The 23268-nt window shown below is 40.0% G+C and overlaps 6 protein-coding genes across 6 annotated transcripts; all 6 read left to right on the forward strand.

The window, feature by feature from the left end:
* On the forward strand, nucleotides 1–1518 carry LOC146328470 (claudin-4-like). Its single transcript, XM_084717496.1, has one exon. It carries the CDS (start codon nucleotides 50–52, stop codon nucleotides 683–685), a length of 636 nt encoding a protein of 211 aa, XP_084573622.1. The 5' UTR covers nucleotides 1–49; the 3' UTR covers nucleotides 686–1518.
* A 2457-nt stretch (nucleotides 1519–3975) lies between these two features.
* On the forward strand, nucleotides 3976–5279 carry cldnf (claudin f). The gene has a single exon (XM_084717495.1). It carries the CDS (start codon nucleotides 4081–4083, stop codon nucleotides 4828–4830), a length of 750 nt encoding a protein of 249 aa, XP_084573621.1. The 5' UTR covers nucleotides 3976–4080; the 3' UTR covers nucleotides 4831–5279.
* Nucleotides 5280–6852: 1573 nt separating this feature from the next.
* Nucleotides 6853–8035, forward strand: cldne (claudin e). The gene has a single exon (XM_084717498.1). It carries the CDS (start codon nucleotides 6956–6958, stop codon nucleotides 7586–7588), a length of 633 nt encoding a protein of 210 aa, XP_084573624.1. The 5' UTR covers nucleotides 6853–6955; the 3' UTR covers nucleotides 7589–8035.
* A 5535-nt stretch (nucleotides 8036–13570) lies between these two features.
* Nucleotides 13571–14638, forward strand: LOC146328473 (claudin-4-like). The gene has a single exon (XM_084717497.1). The coding sequence runs from the start codon at nucleotides 13655–13657 to the stop codon at nucleotides 14318–14320; it is 666 nt and encodes a 221-aa protein (XP_084573623.1). The 5' UTR covers nucleotides 13571–13654; the 3' UTR covers nucleotides 14321–14638.
* A 2845-nt stretch (nucleotides 14639–17483) lies between these two features.
* On the forward strand, nucleotides 17484–19964 carry cldnj (claudin j). Its single transcript, XM_084717499.1, has one exon. The coding sequence runs from the start codon at nucleotides 17663–17665 to the stop codon at nucleotides 18341–18343; it is 681 nt and encodes a 226-aa protein (XP_084573625.1). The 5' UTR covers nucleotides 17484–17662; the 3' UTR covers nucleotides 18344–19964.
* A 196-nt stretch (nucleotides 19965–20160) lies between these two features.
* On the forward strand, nucleotides 20161–21587 carry LOC146328475 (claudin-3-like). Its single transcript, XM_084717500.1, has one exon. It carries the CDS (start codon nucleotides 20306–20308, stop codon nucleotides 20978–20980), a length of 675 nt encoding a protein of 224 aa, XP_084573626.1. The 5' UTR covers nucleotides 20161–20305; the 3' UTR covers nucleotides 20981–21587.
* The last annotated feature ends 1681 nt before the right edge of the window (nucleotides 21588–23268 follow it).

Genomic DNA, 23268 nt, shown 5'->3' on the forward strand with positions numbered 1-23268 from the left:
TTCACTCGTCTTTCTTTTTGGATTCTAACGTGGGAGAAACAACGCCAAAATGGTTTCTCAGGGGATTCAGCTCATCGGTATATCGATGGCTGTGATTGGCTGGTTCATGGTCATCGTGGTGTGCGCTCTGCCCATGTGGAAGGTCACTGCTTTCATCGGAGCCAACATCATCACGGCTCAGACCATCTGGCAGGGCATGTGGATGAACTGTGTGGTGCAGAGTACGGGCCAGATGCAGTGTAAGGTGTACGACTCCATGCTGGCTCTGCCTCAGGACCTGCAGGCTGCTCGCGCCATGATCATCATCTCCATCCTGACGGGAATCTTTGGCGTGATCCTGTCCATCGCCGGAGGGAAATGCACCAACTGCATCGAGGACGAGCGATCGAAGGCGAAGGCGTGCATCCTGTCTGGAGTTTTGTTCATCGTCTCGGGGTTGCTCTGTCTCATTCCCGTCTCCTGGTCTGCCAACACCATCATCACCAACTTCTACAACCCGCTGATGATTGAAGCCCAGAGGTTTGAGTTAGGAGCGGCGCTGTACATCGGCTGGGCGGCTGCTGCACTGCTGCTGATGGGAGGGGGCCTGCTGTGTTGGAACTGTCCACCCAAACATGAACATCCCCGCTACGTACCCAAATTCACCCCTGTGAAGTCAGTCTCCACATCAAGAGAATATGTTTAAGATGGTTAAAACTTCCTGCATGGACTGTTGAGGTCACAAGGACAGCAACAGAGAGAAAAAAATGAGATTTAAAACTTCAACATTAATTACCTGGATGTAAATATATCATGAAATCACAGCTCATCACAAGCTAAATCCTGAGATTTGATTGTGGGTAGTGTTTGTGTCAAAGTGACCTTTAACAGAGTGGGCATTTTGTCCTGTCTAGCAGGTTTAACTCAAAGCATAAACAATGGCTTCATTCCATTTAGTTGTGCCTAAGGGGCCCTGTGATTGTCCAGACTAGATGGAACAAAGCAAATATTAATGTTAGCACTGTGATTTTCCTGCTATGATGAGTCAAAATGTTTGTTGTGTACTTAAACGCCACATGAGGAACTTGACTTATCTATTCATGTCTCAGTCTAAACTTTAAAAATGAAAAAAAGCCATTTAAAATTGTGAATTCATTTTGTACTGTGGCTTGTTAATGACAAACCAGGATTTGTATCATGATTATAATTAATCTGTGTAAATATTAGCCAGATTGTTGTGAGGAGTCCATGGTGTAATGACTTTTATTGTCATTCAGATGGTAACTTCTCAACAAATAAATGCAGGACACAGTACAACTTCCTTTATGTATAACTTCTGCTTAAGCAAATTTTGCATTGACTACATCTGTCTTAATAACACAAAGGGATGTGTGTAACTGCTCTCTCCTACAAAACCACTCCTAAGTTATGTAAAGTCTGCATTTTTACACAGCCTGCAAATTCCACCTTTATATTTCTGTGTTTCTGGATCTTGTAATGTTCTTTTACTGTAAATAAACTATAATATATACTCACTGATTGATGATTACAGTTTACTTACTTCTGATAAAACCATAGCATATAATAGAGATGGAAGAGGTATAAAAAATCTATACCACAAGGTAAGCTGATGAAAGTGATGAAACATCTTTAAAAAATCAGTTTTTAAGTAGTTTGATTCATTTACAAAAGAAAAATTGAATTTAGACATCATGGATCAGATAGGCATTAACCACACCTGTTCAATCGATCATGTCCCGCTGAGTATCATCAGAGGCAAACGGAAACTGAAGGAAACAGTAATTGTAAGAGTAGAGTGTATTTTGAGTTGGTTTAAACTGGAGGTTTTCAGAGTGGAAGGTGGGCCTCCCCAGTGCAGCACTAGACAGTTTCAGGGAAAGCTCAATGACTGGAAGTGAAAAATATTACATTAGTTATCAAAAGGAGATCACATAGAATAGCTTAAATGTGTGTGATCTGGTTAAAGAGAGAGTTCAGAAATGTGGTGTTTGGTAATTTGACTGTTTCTCAGAGGCCTTTACAGACCATTTCTATGTATTTGGTGCAGTCTGAAGTTAGAATAACAACATTAGGCTTGTTGCTGTTGTGTCAAGCTTTACTTTGGTGTGTTGTGGAAAAGTACATGGAAGTGTCCATCATTGGTTTTGTCCCGCTATCACCAGCTTTCACAAAACAAATTTTCTTCTCTGGATCCCAGTGTGGAAATGCTTGTCACTGCAGTGTCACATTACTGTGTAAGGTGTGTGAAAAAATGTGTCAATGAGTGTCAACAGTTTGTTTTCCCCTGGAGGTATCTGTCACATGATGTAGGGCTTTTTTTTTTTTCAAATGCAAAGTGACAGCACCAGTTGACATGACTGTCTTCCTCCTGTGTGTCGTCACTCCATAAATGTGATTGTTATCAACACTGAAACAACTTCCTCAGCTCTGGGCTGATGTCTTACTGTAACTGGGCTGCATCCTGCGCCAAGATCAGGACACAGTAAAGGTCTGCTTGATGTTCATCAAATGCACCAATGATGATTTACATTTGTGCAATGAACACCAACAAATGATGTTCATGATTTTCATTCTTGTCAGACAAACAGCAAACATCAGGAATATTAGGGGTTGCACAAAGATGTTTTTATTTGTGTGTTTATCTGTATGTGTTGTAACAGTATACTATAAATATACCCTGGCCATCCTCTGTAGCCTCACTGCCATTAACCAGAAAAGAGACAATATTAGGCACAATATTAGGCTACAGAAATAAAATAACTGCCTCTTTAATAGCTTTTAATCTAACAAACCCAGTATTTCAAAAACCTTGAACCTTGGTCATCTTCCTCTGCTCTGGTTGTACTTTGGTATACTTATACTATACTAATCAACAGCTATAGTAAGTAAGGACGTGCAATTATCCTTAAGAAAAGCAACATGTCAAATCAATTAGTGGTGCAGAATCCTGTCTGACAAAAATAGTTTCCTTCCATCCTTTACTTTCAAAATTGTCCCATGGTAAAATAGTGTAAAAGTCTTAAAGTCTCTTTGCAATTCTCTGTTACAAACAATAAAGACTTGCACAGTCGTTTTAATCATAATTATAGTGACAAAAATCATCATGTTATTATTATTTTAGCGGCATTCTTAAAGTTGTTCAGAAAGTACTGATACACACATTCATTTCACCAACTTTTTTACTGAAAACTGCTCAACCATCAAGATTAACTTTATTGTCCCACAGGGTAGGAAATTTGTCTTTGGCTCATCATTCATGCTGCAACCATGAAATACAACATTCTACATTCAATGGTCCTAAAAAAAACAGACAGACATAAAAAAGCAAACGTATCAGCAATAATGATAATATAAACAAAGGGACCTTGTTTCCTAAGGATCCTAAAACAAACCCACGTTGCTGCTGCAGGGAGATGGTCTCTGACTGTGGTTGTTACTAGACAGTATTTGCTGTGAGCTTCTCAAAGTGCAGCAATCCAACACTGTTATCATGAAATGGTAACAGGCCTACTAATCATTGGGACTTTTCTTGTAGTTTATCATGAAACTGATTATAGTTTTATCCCTAAATAAAATAACAAAACCTTCCAGTAAAAAGAAAGAATCTTGTTAGCTTTTTGTTCTACCTGCTTATCAGTTGTGTGTTGGGGTTTAATCTTATCTTAAGATGCCCCACCACCACTCTGCTTGTAAATTAGTGCAGCAAAAAGACTTTGTGAAAACAACAACCAGATGTAATTGGATCGTTTGCCATCCTGCACAGACTGAGCTGGTTTCAGGACCTTTGAAGTCACTAAATGGTTGTAACTCCATCCAATAATCCATCCCTGTTGCAGAGAAATCTGCATATGAAAGTGTGTTTTCAAAGACCTTTAAGCAAGGCATTGTTTAAGGAAGGGTGCCACTCCTCCAGCTCGAGGAAGAGGAATCTTGTTTGGCCAGAAGAACTCACCTGACGGCGCGACAGCCCTCCTCCTGTACATTTTCTAAAAAACAACAAGTGAGAGAGCTGTGTCACTCTGAACTAGACCTGTCTGCTGAAACTCTTCTCTCTCCTGCCAAAGACGAAGCCTCTTCACCATGGGGAGGATTGGCAAGGAAGTGGCAGGTCAGATCATAAGCTTTGTAGGCTTCGTCGGCGTGGCGGTGACCTGCGGGGTCCCCATGTGGCGAGTGACCTCCTACATTGGAGCCAACATCGTGACGGGCCAGATCGTGTGGGACGGCCTGTGGATGAACTGTGTGATGCAGAGCACAGGGCAGATGCAGTGCAAGCTAAACGAGTCTGTGATGAAGCTGTCCAGGGATCTGCAGGCCGCCCGAGCCCTGGTCATCATCTCCCTCGTCTTCGGCTTCATCGGCTTCATCGTCACCTTCATCGGAGCCAAGTGCACCGGCTGCCTGAAGAGTGACTCCTCTAAGGCCAAGGTGGTGATCATCGGTGGCTGTCTCATCATCGCCTCCGCCATCCTGGTTCTGATCCCCGTCTGCTGGTCTGCGACCATCACCATCACAGACTTCCAGAGCCCGCTGACCGTCGAGACGCAGAAGAGGGAGCTCGGCGCCTCCATCTACATCGGCTGGGCCTCTGCTGCAATTCTTCTGCTTGGTGGGATCATCCTAACCACATCCTGCCCTCCTCAGAAACCCATGTACGGATACCCAGGATACCCAGGATACCCACCAGCACCAGCGTACCCCTACGCAGGTCCAACATATGGCCCTGTGTACGTTCCCCCATCCAGCCAACCATACACAGCCACTGGTTCATATGTACCCGCCAAACCATATGCAGCGCCAACCACATATTCTGCTGGACAGTACCGCTAAAAAATGAAGGACAGAAAGAGGAAAAGACTGAAATCTCTGCCTGGATGACTTCAGGAACTTTTCATGACATTAAAAAGCAGAATTGCACCAAAATGCACAGTGTATTTCTAGAGGATGGTATGTATCCCAATGCATTGTTGGGATTTAAAAATAATTCACTTAGAGCAGTCCCTGTGACCTTTGATTGCTATGAATCTGTCATAAAATGTTTTCTCTTTTAGATTGATTTTGTGCTTTAAAGTAGAAATCTTTCTAGTTAATGAAGTCTTAATGCATTGTAAAAAAGTATTGAGAAAACTCACAATTTCAGCTACCTTTACTGTTGAGTTTTGAATCAAACTTTAGAATTTTGAAAGAAATTAAACTAAGTTTTGTCGATCTATAATGTTATTTGAGATAATTTACTTTCCTTCTTTAGATAAACTTGAATTTTTGAGTTTTAGAATACCTAAAACTTGTGTCTCAAAAGTTGTCTGATTTGTAATTATTTGGTTACTTGAAAATTAAATTGTTGCAGTTGAAAACATTAAATTATTAACCATTATTCACTTTCATCTCCATGAGTTTTTTGGGGTGTTATTATTAAACTGAAACATTTAAGTTTAATTTAATTATCTCAAAACATTATCGGTTGGTCACACCTAAAACTTTGAGACTTTGAGTTGGGCTTAAATCTCAAAAATCTTTTGCCTTGAAATTTTTCGTTTTCTCAACTTTTTTTGTTTTTACAGTGAATAGACGGAGAATTGTATCAACATGGCTGTGAAAGTTGGATTACTTTTCAATTAAACCAGTGTCAATGTATTTATTCCCTTGTCATACAGAGCAGATTTTGTATATAGTGTTGATTTGTGATGTGTTTGATTTCTGTAAATGCCACTTTATTTTTTTGAGATTATACAAAAGAATTTCAATAAAATGTTTCTAAAATATTAATTTATTTGTTTGTGGGGTCATTATCAAAATATATTCTTATATTCTTACATGAGTATGTTAAAGTCTGATCACTTTTATGGGCCTGTGTTTGGTGGAGTGAGAGGGAGAATAGATTTTCTAAAACAGTATTTATTTGATTTTCATCTCTGTGTCACTTCACTGTAAACTGAAGAGTTTACTAAAAAATGAGACGTAATTATGTAAAAATGAAGACGAAATCCAAACAAAAGGTTTCTTTTTAGTGATCTGATCAACTGCGAAATTGTCAGATCACTTTCATTCTGATTTAAAGAAAATAAATTAATCAAGACCTAAAATAATTAGATGAAAACAAAAAGACTGTCCAGCTTACTGATAATGAAAGTGCAAAGTATTAGATGGTAGTCTGGAAAGATCTGAGGCACTCTGATGATAAATTTAAAAAATTTAAATTATTTATTTATTTTCTACATTTAAGCACACTGTTGATACATCTAAAAAAATATATTTTAAAAATGTTTTAATCTAGACTGCTGTCCATACTTCACACTCAGTAAACTGAGCTGTCATTATTTGTTTTATTTTCATCTAATTTTTGGCTCTTTCCTTGAAGAGCACTTGATTTCTATTTTTTACATCACCAACACTACATTTTTTCCCAATGCAGCACTCCCTATTTTTAATTCAATTCCTAGAATAGTTTGGAAAATTTATAGCAATGATCAAACAGAAGACATGAGTGAAACAAGGAAAAGGGAGCCATAAATTCAGGCTTCTTCCGTTAACGTCTGACGTCTGTTGATACTATCATCCATGCTGTTATTTAAACGTGAAACCAATGACTGGACCAGATCTTCCGGTAAATGGCCCAATCAGAAGTGGGCTCCTGGCAGAGCATTGTTTGAATGAGGAATGTGTTGCCTCTTTACAGGCCTTATTTACATAGAATCGTTTGAGACTGATGTTCATCTCGTCGAAACTGCTCCCTGCTCCCATACGAATAATGTCAAGAATCTCGCTGGGCAGGTAAGCGCCCTGGTTTCAGGTCAGAGGGAAGGAATCCTGACTCCACCTTCAGAAGGACATCTTTATAAACAAAGGAAATGTACCGCAGTCTTTACTCGACTTTACAACCTGAGCTGAGCTGACCTGCTCCTGAAAACTTTAACTCTTCTGCTTCAGATCCAAGTGATTCAAACTAGACTTCATCATGGTGTCAATGGGACGACAGATGCTGGGCTTCGCCCTCGCCATCATCGGTTTCCTGGGAACCATCATCGTGTGCGCCCTGCCTATGTGGAAGGTCACAGCCTTCATCGGGGCCAACATTGTGACAGCGCAGGTCATCTGGGAAGGCTTGTGGATGAACTGTGTGATGCAGAGCACGGGTCAGATGCAGTGCAAGATCTACGACTCTCTGCTGGCTCTTCCACAGGACCTCCAGGCTGCCAGAGCTCTCGTGGTCATCGCCATCATCGTCGCTGCCTTCGGGGTCATCCTGGGCATTGCGGGAGGCAAGTGCACCAACTTCGTGGAGGATAAAACCGCCAAAGCCAGGGTGGCCATCGCCGCTGGGATTGTCTTCATCTGTGCCGGCGTTCTCGTCCTCATCCCCGTCTGCTGGTCAGCCAACACCATCATCAGGGATTTCTACAACCCCATCATGACCAATGCTCAGAGGAGGGAGCTGGGGGCTGCGCTTTACATCGGCTGGGGCACGGCGGCGCTCCTCATCCTGGGTGGTGCCCTCCTCTGCAGCTCCTGCCCACCCAAAGAGAGCCCAGAGTATCCAGTGAAGTACGCCGGTGCCAGGTCTGCAGCCACCAGCCGAGCCTACGTCTGAGAGCAACCTTCTGAAAAAGACTGCAACTTATTTTACTTCTTGAGTAATAATCATCCTTTGTTGTGAGTTTCTGACAGCACCGCAAGCTGGGTCTCACTTTTTTTTGAAGTGACACAGTGAGAACTGAGAAATTCAGATTTCTTTGGTTGAGGCAAGAAAGAGTGTTTCCTGATGAGTGAGAAACACGTTACAGAGATGTGGTGTGAGACTACAGCAAGAAAATCTTCCAACAGCATAATGACTGGACTGAGTTATTCTATAAAAAGCTTGTATCGAACCTGATTTTCCCTTGAATGTTTGGTATGGAGGACAACTTGTACAGTATGCTGATACATTGTGAATTTATTGTATAAAATATTTTACTGATGTCTTTGTTCATTATCAAATGTCAAAAGGCTGCTTTTGTTTACTGAAATCACTGATTTTTAATAAAAGAAAATGAATTGACTTGAGTTTTGTCCTGTTCTTTTTTTTTTTGGTTTGTTTTAAAGTTGATGGTTCAGAGCAACTACAAGGTAAAGGCAACATTTAAAGGAATTGCAAAAACAGTACAAACTCAAATCAGGTCACAGTGATTGACATACAGTCACTGCTTGTCATGTTTTAAAGAATCCACCAGATACAGTGATACAATAACGACCTGTAAAATTTCAGGTTTCTGACTGATTGTGTCTATTTTAAAAACACTTCTGACAGGAAATAAAATTGTCCTGGTTTAGAATTTAAAGAGGTCACAAACTAGGCTGTATAACAAAGCAGAAGACAGTGTAGCAACAGAGTGTATTCAAAAACACCCAGCAGTTGGCTTGAATTCTTCACGCAGACGTTAAACTAGTTAAACCAGTTTTACAGTCTCAGTCAAAGCTTTTCATAGAACTGGATACAGTGTGTTAGTTTCAACAGAGCCAAACCCACACAGCAGCAGCAGCATTTCAGAAGGAAATCTGAATTTAAAAACTATTTCCTTCTAATTGAAAAGATTAAATTAATTATATATAATCAGACAGTTCTGTAAGTTGCTTAACATCTTTTCAGATGTGGATCTTCTGTGTTGAGGTAAATATGTAGTCAGTAAATGTTCTGTTGTATGGGGGCTGACTTTCAGTTTCAAAGGATAAGACTGGCATTATTCTACATTTATGTTATTGTCAACAAAATCCCATGAAAAGACCAAAGAAAAACACCATTTCTCAATACTTTCTGAGGCTCAGGCTCTTAAGCATCCAACCATCTTGATTCCTACTTTTGGTGTAGATCTTTAAATGTGGGTCACAAATCACAGTACTTTCATTTAGAAAAGTCTGAAGAGAGGTATTTCATGTCCTCACAGAGGTTTTCCAACTGGATATTCCCCAACAACACACCTAAAAGTCTGGATGGAAGGCCAAAAAATACCTTTTAAATTTATTACTTACAGCAGCCTTGAAATATATAATTACTAGATGGCTGAAACTAGCTCCAACTATGGATCCAAAGCGTATGGGACGTTTATCAGATAGAGAAAAATTACATAATCATTAACACTCAAAAAATCCACCTTTATTAAACAGTGGAGCCATGTCACGGCTTTAATAGTAAAATCAGTTTATTACCCAGTGATGCCAGGCATGTACCATCTTTTCAAAAATATTGAGTAAATATTGTGTCTGTATTTTTACATTTATTGTACCATGGAGTGGACAGTTACTATCATTAGAGGGAAGTGAATATTTATGTTGGTTTTTATGTTTTATTTGTTTAATATGATGAATACACAGCAGAAAATGGTGAAAGACAGAAGAAAAAATAATATATTGTGCTGTTGTTGATGGAAATTAAGTACAAATTAAGTTAAAACAAAGTCTAACTAATTTCCAAGCTGGGCGCAGTAGTTTTTGGCAAATAACAGTAATAAAGTGTGGATTTCTTGAGGACTGTTTTCAGCAGTGAATTGATACACATTTGGTGCTGTGGTGAGGATTTAAAGCAGCAGATGTATGTGTGAAGGGTTGACTTAAACTAATCTACAGTGATCATGTTTATCATAATGAAGGAACATGTTTCATTAAAGTGTTTTTAATAGTATCGGGACAACGATGGAGCCCCTGGAGACAAAAGCAATTTTAGGATAATTAACAAAAATAATTAATTATGGCACAGTGGTATGTGATATATCAGGCTTTACTGCTCACATATTTCCTATTATTAGTAAAATAAAATCATATTGTTTTCTTTTCATAGGATTTATTAACATTAAGAAAAATATAAAATATCAGAAAGGTCACAATTTAATTTTTTTAATCCATATTTGGTAAATAGTAGTCATGACTGTGTTGTCCTGAAATTTAGGGACTACAGTATTAATACTGTTTTGTTGTATTTATCACACTGAATCAGTCAGTTTCAAACTGATTTTTTGACACTGAAGAAATACTTAAATGACAAAATGAATACAAACCTCAGTTCATTACAAAAAATTTGATATTGCATTGTATAAAAAGGACTTTGGATCCTCCTCTATTGACCCAGTATGGATGTGAACGGTCTCAAAGTCCCTGACAGCTGAAAGTCAGTATGTTAAAATCATATTTAGTGTTTCATTTCAAATTTGAGTCACATAGAAAATGTCCTGTCCTCCCAAGAAAACTGACAGAATCAGTAATTTCAACAAATGCCCCAAAACTATGTTTACATTCAACCAACAAAAGCCAAAGGAGGAAGTCAGGTGACTTTAACACAGGAGACAACTGGTTGTGTTTTGTTTTCAGCCAAAAGTAAACGTTGGTTTCTTTTTAACCACATGACCGCTGTGATTCCTGCTTATTATTATTATTATTATCATGACAATGAAGGTCTCCTAACCTTAATAAACTAGTCATTTAAATACAAACCTGAGTCGTGTTTAAATCCATCTAAACACTGACATCATGAAATTGGTTTGTTTTTTAACAGCGATTTGTGGTTTTGTCATCAAATCAGAAAACAAATCTATACGTTGTTCAAAAAGTCGGTTAATGTATTTGTTTACAAGTCCACATTGTGTGACATTTAGGAAATGATCTGTGTTTCATCACAAACATGATGTCAGCAGTATTACAAGGTGTTTCACTGATGTGAACACACCCTGCTGTGTCACCTGGTTTCACATTCCTTCGTTGCCCTTTACCATTAGAGAGAAAATCTACTTTAACCTGATTAAAGACAGTCAGACAAGTCAGACTAGACAATGAAACAAAGGCACCAGTCTTAATTCACCACGAATAAACACTAATTGAAAAATTAGTTTCAGTGAATGAAAACTATTTTTATACTTTCACTGTACATAAAATATGTTATACCTGATCACATTTTTGATCAGTAACACTTTATTTTAAGCTTTTTAAAACGTTTGATGCATATTAATAATTGTAAACACCTATATTTACAAGGAAAATGCAGAAAATTCAGTACGATTATGGTGTAAAAACAATCAGTAAACTGAAACTAAAAGAATTCAAGCTGTTTATTAAGTTAACAATGAAACTGAGCTAAAGTGAAAGCAAAATCCACCTTAAAACACCAGCAGTGATCCTCTTTCGCTTCGCCACAGAGAGCCAGTAAAGGACTGGCCATCTGAACACATGAAGCGAGTGGAACGGTCAAATGAGGACAGAAACCTGAAATTTAGTGGGGATAAAATTTAACGTTGCGCCAGCATCACCAAGGAAAGAAATGTTTTAGCTGAAAGAAAATGAATTGCAGTACCAAACAACCAAAGTGGGATTGGTTGTGAATATGGACAGTCTGTTGCAAATGGCAGTGCCCTTTGTTGATTCCAGTCCATCAATGGGAAGAGTGGTCTGTGCTCCTATTGGTCTTATTGGTTTACCAATCCTGGTCCTCAGGGCCCACTGCCCTGCATGTTTCAGATGTTTCCCTGCTCCAACACACCCAATTCAGATGATCAAGTTGTTGCCAGGTTTCTGCAGAGGCTTGATCATGAGCTAATCATTGAGCTGATCAGTCAGGTGTGTTGGGGCAGGGCAACATGCAAAACATGCAGGTTAGTGGGCCCTGAGGACCAGGACTGGATAACACTGGACTACACAATATTCACTGTGTCAGATTAGGTCATTTAGGTGAGAGAGTCATACATTTTTGCTACACATTGGTCCCAGACCAATCATCGCTTGTCATCTTTCATGGCATTAAAAAAAGAAAGTAAAGGCGATGTGATCTCTTCTTTGTTTCACAGTTTCATCTCACGGCTCCAACAACAACATTCCTCTTTCATTTCATCATGCTGTGCACAGAAGAGCATTCTCTGATCCTGTTGGTCGCCATTTATCATATTATAAACATGGTGGTCTTTTTGTCGGGACATTGTTAGGTGTCCCAGATGCAGCATTGGTTGTCATCCATAATGAGTCAGTACATGGGTTAAAATGATTAGTTGTTATTTTGTGTTGTTGTCACTGTGCCATTTTCCTTCTTTTTTGCCTTGGGTCTGTTGGGTCTGTTGGCTGTTATCAGGCTACGTAAGCCTGTAAAATTATGTCAGTGAGACTGATATAGAGAAGCATAAGCAAAAGATTATACTTTTGATTCACATCCTGCTTCTGTGGCTACAACAGTCAGAAAAGAACAACTGTATCTACCTGGTGATGATTAGAACCTCTAAAAACCAGACATCCATGAAACACAGTATGTCAGGAGGTGGTAACTCTGTGTACCTATGGAAGCACTGGACTCTTTGACGGGCCATATATTTTCCTTTTTCTTTCCAATTTGTACATTAAAAGCACTTACATATAGGCACAATAGAAGCTACGTTTAAAAGAGCACCAGATGTCACATATGTACCATATGTTTCATTTAGGGCTGAATGATTTTGAATAAATATCTAATCTAAACCCCTTATCTAATATCTGATTATTTTTGACAGATATTGCATTGCAATATTGCAATATTAGTAATAATGATAATTTTTACGTTAATTATCTATCAAAATGGACAAACTTGACATATACAGCTACTTTAATGAATCTTCAGGTAATATATTTCTGAGATCTGTCACTTTTTAATGTTGTTAACGCTTCATTGTGCCGTTTTGGCAGTCTCTCATTTCTGTAAACTAATTACATCTGTGTCTCTATTCATAGCTGTAGTTAATACAGCAACTGTTGACTACGAGCCCAGACATGTAGAAAACAGGCCCGTTTTAGCTCAACTTCTATGTCACTTTATGCTGTTTATAAGGTTCATTATTAGAAGATAAGTCATCTCAATTATGTGAATTATTAGCATGAAAATACCCTCAGCGGTCTTTTGAGTGGTTAAACCAAACTCCAGGTGTTTTATGGTAGGGTCATATTTTTTCAGTAAAAGCTGTCAACATCACTAAGACTCTTCTCACTTCAGTCTACAGGAACAAGCAGCACTCATGTCAAAACCTGTGATTAGGTGTTTGTCACAGACGTACGCACTGTCTGGCTGCTTTTAGTGTTTGATCTAAAGGGGGGCGTGGTGGTTCTCAAGACAGACATATGGCTGCTCTCATCCTTGGGTTCATGATACATGGCAACATGGGTGTTGATGGCAGAAGCTGGCAGACAGTGCATCCTGGTACATGCAGGCACCGGTGGGAGAGCTTCCCAAGCAGGAGAACTGACTACATTTACCATCAACACTGAGTGGACATCCATCTTAAAGGGCAGAATTTTCCCTGTAGTTCTCACTGTTTGCAGACTTGTGACCTTTCTTTTATTAAAACATTGTGTCAGCAATACTGTATATGCTGTCGCTCAAATGCTTTTTATTCAAACTGCTGACATTTTCTGTCACATGCATCATTTTCTTTGTTGTGAATACGAACAAAACCTCAAGTAACATGATCCTTGTCTCCATCCAGAAAAATACATGAAACCCCAACCTTTATTGTACCTGCACACAAAAAATCCTGCACGGCTGGTATTCTTTGGCAGGGCCTCTGATGTGTCTTTAATAGCTTTCACGCCTCCCATTTTTCATTCTCACTCTGCTTCAGATGCACATGAACACCTGAACAGCTGTTAATATTCTCTCAGAGACGCTCAGAGAAAGACAGCAATGGCTTCTATGGGGATGCAGATGGCGGGCTGTGCCTTGGCCCTTTTTGGCTGGATCGGGGTACTGATTGTCTGCGGTGCGCCCATGTGGCGGGTCACCGCCTTCATCGGGAACAATATCGTGACATCCCAGACCATGTGGGAGGGCATCTGGATGAGCTGCGTGGTCCAGAGCACAGGACAGATGCAGTGTAAGGTGTACGACTCCATGCTGGCTCTGAGCACCGACCTGCAGGGGGCCCGGGCTCTGATAGTGGTCTCCATCATCACAGGCATCGCGGGGCTCCTCATCGCTTTCGCTGGTGGGAAGTGCACCAACTTCATTCCAGAGGAGAGGGCCAAGGCGAAGGCTTCGGTGGCGGCAGGCGTGATCCTCATCATCAGCGGATTGCTCTGCCTCATCCCTGTTTCCTGGACCGCCAGCATCATCATCAGTGACTTCTATGACCCTTTGCTGGTCGACGCTCAGAAAAGAGAGCTTGGGGCCTCTCTGTACATCGGCTGGGGGGCCGGGGCCCTGCTGGTGTTGGGAGGAGGGCTTCTGTGTGCCAACTGTCCCCGCAAAGAGGTCGAGGCCCCCTCTGTGAAGTACCTCCTGAACAAGTCTGAAGGAAATTACAAGGATTCATTCCGATCTGATCTTACACCGACGAAGACGTATATTTGACATTTCTGAGAGATGACTGGTTTACTGACTGTCTGTTTTGTAGCCTGAAGTTTAATTAGCTGCTGTGAAATGTCAAGAAAAAGGATTTACACACAACTGACAATGAAGGAAATATGCACTTTGTCCTCCTTTGGATATATGAAAATATATATGTTCTGTCTGAGATTAATGTGTACATGTGTTAGTGTAGTTCAAGTTATAGAGACTGTTTAAAAGTAGAATCAGTAGAATTTGTCCAGGCTGTTTGTAAATGCACCAGGAAAGATAGTTGATTGTTGAGTCTCATTCCCAGGATGTCAAATATTGACGTTTTGGGTCAGTAAAACATCCCAAGCAAGGCAAAATAATGAGAAAATAAGGAAATACAGGCAGAGGGCAGTGTCTCTGCAAAGGGATTACATTTATATGAGTCTATACATTGTCTTATATCATATTATGGCTTTGACATGTTTGGGAAAGTGGTTGCTTTCAGTTGAAAAAAGAAAATTTTTGTAACTGCACTGAGCATCTTCTTGTTCTTTGATACGTATTTTTCTACAATAAATAACCTTAACTTTTTTTTCTCTCATGCGTCTTGTTTATATACATTTCAAGAATGCACCTGTGGTCATTTGAGCCAAACACTGATAGAACCTGTTTGTCAGGTAATTACCAGAGATCACTATCCAGGGAACAAACGTAGTGACTCAGGGACTTAAATTCCTGCTGGTTGATCTGTTTAGTAAAGCATGAGCTGCTTTGAAAAGTTTCGTCCATCACTGCCAATAGTCAGGGCGGAAACTGGTTCATGGAATTAAAATTGCGTTATCTAAAGATGGCACGAAGGTGTCACAAAAGTTAAAACTATTATTAATGTCTATTTTTCTCCTGAGAATTTCAAATATTTGGGTTCGCATAGATTTTGAAAGATGGTTTTTATGTGAAGTGGTGATTTTGTTGGTTCACTCTCCCACCAGCCTGATGGGAGTGCTTAAAATGTGCCAAACAACCAATTTCTCCACCAAGTGTTCCTGCTTCCTCAGTGGTTTACTTTCACACTTTTTCTACAGTGACTTTCTGTTTTCTTCTGAACACAGCGAAAGTATAAAGATAGATTAATAAGATCTACACTGTAACTGATTCTTTAAACCAGTAACTTGAAGTTAAGTGAAATATCTTGCATTACAAGACCTTTCAGGTTTTTTGCAGTTGTTCACGTCTGTCTGGTTTGGCCAATATTAATTCCACCCATTTATTCACTATTATTCACTTAAATAAAAATACTAATAACACAGTAAGTAAATACTCTAGTCTTAAAAATCAGCATTAAAAATCTTACTTAAGTAAAAATACATAAATATTAGCATCAAAATATATTCAAAGTACAGAAAGCAAAAGTATTTAATATAACATATATAACATGTCAGCATCATAACATTATTATGATATAATAATGTATATCATTTATCAGTTGATTTATGTTTTGTATTAAGAATGTGTACCTTCAGAGTAAATAGTAGCTAAAAGTAATTGAGTAAAAGTGAAATGTTTGTTCCCAAAATGTAGTAGAAGTATAAATGAGCATAAAATGGAAATGCTAAAGTAGAAGTACCTCAAAACTTTATTGCATGTACTTAATTACATCCTACCACTGCTTTTACTGTGTTAGTGAAATAGTTAAATAGTGAAATAAGATTTAAAGGATTCATTAATAATAAAAACTTAAATGAATGCGTAAATGAAATTGAATAAGTCCCCTGTCTCAGCGATGCTGCCGCTTTAGTTTTGGTCATGAAACAACATTTTGACGACTTCTGGTGAGCTAAATCTTTCTTCTTTGTCTTTCCAACAACACATTTTCTGATCTGAAGCCCCAGTTTGTCTTTGTCTTCTGAATCGATTTCAAATCGCTGTTGAAAAATAAATCCATTTTACGAGGTCAAGGTCTGGTTGGGATGAGACACAAACACAAATCTTGGTTTGGGTTAAAACGACTACTTTGTCATGGTTAGGGGACCTTCATCATCATGGTCACAACAACAACCACTTGGAAAGTACAAAAACCACAGATTAGAACTACAATACTACAGTGTTCTAATAGATCAAGAGGATGAAAAGTCTCAAAGTTTGGATTGTATTCCTTTATCCTCTGTCCATCGTCAAAATGGTTTGAAGAGGAGATATACTTACTTTCAACTATGCGATCACATACGCATCACGGCTGCCTCACTTATCCTGCGTCCATTTGGAGTGATGGTTATGCACGTCCTCAGAAAGTAACACAGGAACACAAGCATGTCGTTAGACTCCAAGTAAAACCCCAGCCTTAGAGACACCACGATTAGAAAATCATATTATATCACCATAAACTTTTAAAGATCTGCTTTTTTTAGGTGAATCATGTGCAACTTAAGTTGGACCAATTATATGTCACTTAGGCCAAGGGGAAACAAAAACGGCATATTGATATACCAATATTCAACAATATATTATACAAATACATGGAAACCAGTTGCAAAAATGTAATAATGGATGAAGGTCCTTTTAAGACCTGAGAGTTACATTTGGGCTAATTTATTGTGGTCATCTTGCAGTTTTATTTTCAGTTTGTTACCTACTTACTCATTTAAAGAAATTATGACAGGTTTTTTATGTGGCACTGTATCACTGTATGAACGATAGACCTCAAGAGCTATAAACAGAACATACATGGAGGAGAGTCTGGAACAATATTCCAGTTAATTAATGTATTCATGACAATAATAACCACTTGAATGAAATGATGAAAAAGGTTGATTCAACACTGAATATTTAAAAACACTGGATTTGATCCTTTAAAACCACTGTTTGTCTGAACCTTGTCACTGCGTTGATCTTTTGTGACATACTGCCACCAAGTGGCTCCTTGCCTCCATGGCTAGAAAGTCCCTAAATTTTTATCTGATGACGTCACTCACAGGAAACAACTTGAGCTTTATGACACCACAGTGAACACAGTTTATATGCACAGTCGTCTGTCTTATCTTTTCCCAACAGCTGTTCACACTTTGTTTCAAACTGTTGGCGATAAAATAAAATCTCATATTTAAAGGTTCTACTAAAATCTAAAAAAAGTATTTAGGTAATTTGAGGTTATTTTAATGCATTGCATGTTTATTTTTGCCCAGACGTGAATATTGTACCACATTACAAGCAAAAAAGTGTTCTGCAGAAATCCACAGATTTTCATTATGATTTTCAGCTGAAAACTGAAGATTTCATTTGGGGATGGATATCACCAATCAAAATGATTTATTCCACAAGCAACATATCAGGATGGAACAAAAAGAAGATTACGTCTGTCCACTCTGAATAAACTATAAAATGTTTTTGTGTTTCCAGGGTGTGAGACAGTCTGCGGCGTGCCCCATGGCTCTGCAGGAGCTGGGTATCAGCCTGTCCATGATAGGCGTCGCTGGGACCATCCTGATCTGCGCTCTGCCCATGTGGAAGGTGACGGCGTTCATCGGCACCCACCTGGTGGTGATGCAGGTGTTCTGGGAGGGTCTCTGGATGACTTGTGTCAATGAGTACACAGGCCAGATGCAGTGTAAGCTCTATGATGCCCTGCTGGACCTGTCGCCGGATCTCCAGGCAGCCCGTGGCCTCATCTGCATCAGCCTGGTGCTGGGATGTTTGGGATTCCTCATCTTCCTCCTGGGAGCACGATGCACCAACTGCCTGAGCCACCCAAGGATCAAGGCTCGGTTGGTGGTGAGCTCCGGGGCCATCTTCTGTCTGGACGCCCTCACCACTATAGTGGCTGTTTCCTGGACGGCCAACTCCATCATCAGCGACTTCCACAACCCGCGCGTCCCCGAGGTGCTGAAGAGGGAGCTTGGAGCGGCCATATATTTAGGCTTTGTGACATCTGGGCTGCTGTTCTGTGGGGGAGCCATTCTGTGCACAAGCTGCCCACCACAGAGGGCCAGGTTCCCCTCCAGTGGGTACACACCAGCCCGGACACCAACACACAGCAGCTACGCCATCAGGAACTATGTCTGAAGTGAGGACTGAGAGCTTAAACACAGATCCGTCCACTGTTTCAGTGTTGAAATCATGTTACGATAAATGTATAAAACTGTGATATATAATGCAACTGTCTATACACAGATTCATACAGATGACAACTTAAAGGAAGAGCCTGGATCAATGTCTACAAGGCCAAACACACATAAGGATGCATTTTTCTGTTTCTCACATATGCGTATATTATTCAGAGAAACTAAAGAAGCTCCTGGGAGTCTTTTTCGGAGGTTTTAGAGGTTTGTTTTGTTGTTTTTTGGAGGTTTAGGAAGTCATTGAGGAGGGTTTAGAGGTCCTGTAAGAGGTTCCTGGGATCCTTTGCAAAAGTGATCATATACAAAAGATCTTCTAGGAGGTTCTGCAGTACTTTAGAAGGTTTGATGGCTAAAACAGGTCTGAGGTCCTCTAAGATGTTTTTGTGGTCACTGAGGAGGTTCTAGAATTGCTTTAAAAGATTCTAGGGGTTATTTTCTGTTACTTTTTCACCAAATAAGCTCTGATTGAGAATCAGGGGGTCTTTTAGGAGGTTCTGGTGGCCAATGAAGAGGTCCTACGGTGCTTTAGAAGATTTGATGGCCACAAAAGGTCCAATGGGTCCTTTAAGGCAGTGTTACCCAAACTTTTTTTTTTCCTGGGGACCGACTTTCGAAGAATGACGAACCATCACGAACCAGTCCACAATAGACCTGATTAATAAATCTTGGCAAGACTTAATTTGTGCATAAATGAATGTTCCTCACGCTTTTTGTGTGCATTTCTGCATCACCTTATATTATCTTGATTTGAGCTGCATCGATTGATTGATTATTTAATTTAGCGCCAACTATTTTCATCAATCAACAGCTGAGATTCAGTGGATCTTTTGGGAAGTTCTAGTGGCTGTTGAAGAGGTTCTGCAGTACTCCAGAAGTTTAGAAACAGGTCTGAGGAGTTTATTTGTTCACTGAGGAGGTTCTAGTAGTCATTCAGAGGGTTCTAGAAATCTTTTGGGGGTCATTAAAAAGGTTCTAGGGGGCGTTAAGGAGGTTTTAGTGGTTACTGACGAGGTTCTATGGTACTCTGGGAGTTTTGATGGATGGATTTCCTTTAATTTGTCACCCAGTTGTATATAAAGACCATATAAAACCATTACAATTTTTTGTCAAGGGCAGACATGTGGATTTGACCATTATATTTGGTAATTTGAACTTCCCTGATCTTATGAAGAATGACTTTTTTTCAGTTTCTGTCATGAAGAAAGTCAAATTTTTTTGCGCCTCAGTTGCTGAATGTGCATAATTTTTTATCCAGTAGAAAATTACATCAGTCATGTTTTAGTCGCTGTTTTTAGTGTTTTTAGTGCCTTGCAAAAACTGTGCTTGCCTGTGATTTCCATCTTAGAATTCAAACACTGCAGAGTAAACATGTGGCAGCTGAATCAGTATTCTGCAATGCAGTTCAGTGAGGTGTCATTGTTGTTCTCCACCCAGTAGTTCCACAGAGGGAGTCAGCTACTCTATTACTGTGAGGACATAAATTCAAATATCAGTAAGGACTCGTGGCTCTTTAAATCAAAGTCTCTCAGAGAGATGACACAGAGGCCGAAGAATCAGAGCACAGTGGACCCTTTGTTTTTGTCCTCTCGCAGCAGAAACTGGGAGAAAGGGATTGTTTTGAAACCATGGCAGAGCAAACAGAGGGATTTCCCTCCTCCACCCAGCCGCCGTGCCTTCTTCTTCCCATGAATACCAAAGAACTGGTTTCCCCTTTCTGACCAGACATGCAAAACAGACACACACACCTACTCACTCTCACTCACACACATACACACACACACAGATAATCTCTGCCTCGCACATGCACACACACGTTAAAAAAACACCCCACCCCGCTCCGCTGCCAGCTGTTACTGGTTAGGCAGTCGGGCCTGCAGTGAAGAGGAGGAGCAGGCAGGCCGGAGTCATGGAGCGGCAGCTGGAGCTCACTGCCCTCGGTCTGGCCCTCGCGGGGTGGCTTTGTGCCATTCTGACTCGCTGCCTGGCTCTGTGGATGGTCAGCGGTACCCTGGACAACACCACGGCCACTCTGCCTGCCTACTGGGACGGGGTGTGGCTGGAGTGGGATCACTGGGACTTGAACCATGATGGCAGCCTGCACTGCTCCTTCTACCAGTCTCTCATGTCTCTTTCTGGAAGTTTCCGGACGTGGAGGGCCCTCATCATGGCGGCCATCGGAGCTGGGGCTTTTGCTTCAGTGATTGGGGCAGCGGGGGCGGTGTTTTTCCCCCTGCGCGGACAGGTCAAAGTGTTTTCTGGTACTCTCTTTGTTTTGTCTGGGATCCTCCTGTTGATCCCCACAGCCTGGACGTGCTATCACACCAGTCAGCCACTGGAGGGTGCTGTGCTGCTGAGAAGAGCCTGGGGCCCTGCGCTGTATGTCGGATGGATCTCCTTTGCTTTGATGCTGGCCGGTGGGGTGTTCCTCACCACCAGATGCCCCACTACTGAGACGCAGGTGCAGCAGCCTGGAGGGGGCAGGTACCCAAACGTGGAGGAGGAGGCTACTCACCCGCTGAGCAGGATCAACAGGACTACGTTCACAAACAGCCAGTATGAGCGCAGATCAGAGCCCATCTGACAGGACTGTGAGAAATATTTATCTGAGTGTGAAAGATTAAACTGGAAAATCATTCGTATGTGAACTGACTGAGGATAGATTTCAGAGTGGAGGAAACTTCTGGCTGCACATGTTGACTGATGGTGCACTGGCTTCACTAAGCATTAGAAAGTACGAGCACAGCGGTGTGTCATGTAACTAGTTTCACTGATAGGGGTGTGGGTAGGACTGAATTTGCATCTTGTTTTACTGTGTTTCTTCCATTTCTGTCCAAACTAATACACTGTATATACTGCATAATACTATGAATCATCATTTCCCCAAATCAATATTACTGTAAAATTACTTTTGTTTGCATTACTGGATGCAGTTTTGATACTAAACTGACATTAAGACATTACAACCTGATACTGATACTTTTAATACATTGTAGTGCCTTAAATGTGAATAAGTTCATATTGATCTTAAACCTAAATACTGTATTGCACAAACACATTGTCTTACATTAGAGTAATGCAATGTCGTATTTGTTTTGTTTTGTTTGAGAGTGGCAAAGATGTTTACATCTGAGATGAATTCTTCTGCACCAAAGCACACTGTGGAATAAAAGCATTGCAAATGATTTAGAGATATTTGTTTGCTAAAGTTTTTTGACTTAAGCCGTTTATTACGGTGGTTTTAACTCACGCTGCCACAGAGCATGCAAGGACTGGGATGAGTATCAGTGACCTAAACTGGTACAGTTCCTGACCGGTCAGCACCGAAATATCGATACGCTCCGGGACAAACGATACTGCTTGCGGTATTTATGTGACGTTACACAAACAGCTGACAGAGCGAAACGTTCAAGAGTCTGGATCCACTTTACTGAATTTGATGAAAATGCAGCAAAATGCAAAAACACAGGAAAAAGTTTAACTTCTGCAAAATGTAAGCAATAATAAAAAACGATATCTGATCTTTTCACATCTTTTCCTCTTAAGTCTTTAGTGTTTTGCACCAAATTATGGCTTGTAGTATCAATAACAGTATCGATATCAATAAAATCTGAATGAAACCCATCCCTACTTATGGAGGTAATAAGATGAGCAGTAATTTAATTAGCATTATTAAGCATATACTAAAAAAGAGGACGTATGATTACAAACTATTCACAGTTGGATATAAAATTATGAGGTGAAACTGGACTTCTCGTACCTCTATTTACAGAGTACAGTCATTTCTCGGTTGATATTTAGAATTTCTTAGAACAGAAATGAAATTCTCAAGACTACTTGTTCTACCGCCACATCATGTCATCCAGGCGTCTGCAACCTTTACTATGAAAAGAGCCATTGTTAACCAAAAAACAGAAAAACAATGTCTGGAGCTGCAACAATTAAATGCTTTATTTTCTTCAGAGATTTTTTTGGCCTTGGCATCCACAGCTGGTTTACGGAGACTAAAGGTAAAATCAAGACAAGCAACTGGCAAAATGTTTGACCTACAATAATGATATATGAAATAAAATAACATAAAATGTTCATTTCTGCATAATTTTGTGTCAAAGCCACAGGGAGCAACTGGATTATTGGATCTCTGGAGCTGCAGGTTTCTGACCCTCAGTCTAATCACATCATAAAAACAGTTTCTCATTCTCTTGAATAAACTGCAGACGCTTTGTCACGTTCATGCAACTGATGATGTACAGTTGTGTGCTGTTTCTACATTAACACTTACTCATGAATCTAATCTGAAGGCCACACTCAGAGACTTTGTTTCCACCACAGTCGACATCTGGGTAGCTGTCAACAAAAACCCTCTGGTTATTAACAGTTCAGTGGATCAGCTGTTCAGCTTTAGTGTGCAACAAAGCCGACAACAAGGTACAAAAGTAATATAGAAATGTAACTAATTACATCTGATATTAAATAATAACTAAAGTAAAGGAGCTGTTGGAGATATTTTATCAGTTTGATTATTATTAGTTATTTACTTGTATTTTTATCGTCGTAGGGGCCACTAGGGGCACTAAGCACCAGATCGGGTATGAAGGTGTACAAGAGGTAAGAAGGTGGGTCTATGACAGGTCACGCACCAGGAAGGGATTTGTTAATTTTACCAGAGCAAGAGAGAGGCAGCATGTGATGAAGAACATGTATGTTTGCTTTTGACTTGAAAATTAAATCACCTCAAAACACAGATCTCGTCTGGACATCTGGACTTCTTAACTGCCTGAGTTCAACCAAAATAAATGATGCATCAGTGGCCTTTTATTTTAAATTTTAATATTTTTTAAAGAGACTCTGACAAATGGCCACTACAGGTAA

This window comes from Lutjanus erythropterus, chromosome 4, assembly GCF_056507025.1.
Source record: "Lutjanus erythropterus isolate fLutEry1 chromosome 4, fLutEry1.hap2, whole genome shotgun sequence".
NCBI classification, from domain to species: domain Eukaryota; kingdom Metazoa; phylum Chordata; class Actinopteri; order Lutjaniformes; family Lutjanidae; genus Lutjanus; species Lutjanus erythropterus.

Excerpts from the sequence above, each read along its gene's own strand:
- LOC146328470 (XM_084717496.1), top strand. The coding sequence starts at position 50 with ATGGTTTCTCAGGGGATTCAGCTCATCGGTATATCGATGGCTGTGATT.
- cldnf (XM_084717495.1), top strand. The coding sequence starts at position 4,081 with ATGGGGAGGATTGGCAAGGAAGTGGCAGGTCAGATCATAAGCTTTGTA.
- cldne (XM_084717498.1), top strand. The coding sequence starts at position 6,956 with ATGGTGTCAATGGGACGACAGATGCTGGGCTTCGCCCTCGCCATCATC.
- LOC146328473 (XM_084717497.1), top strand. The coding sequence starts at position 13,655 with ATGGCTTCTATGGGGATGCAGATGGCGGGCTGTGCCTTGGCCCTTTTT.
- cldnj (XM_084717499.1), top strand. The coding sequence starts at position 17,663 with ATGTTTTTGTGTTTCCAGGGTGTGAGACAGTCTGCGGCGTGCCCCATG.
- LOC146328475 (XM_084717500.1), top strand. The coding sequence starts at position 20,306 with ATGGAGCGGCAGCTGGAGCTCACTGCCCTCGGTCTGGCCCTCGCGGGG.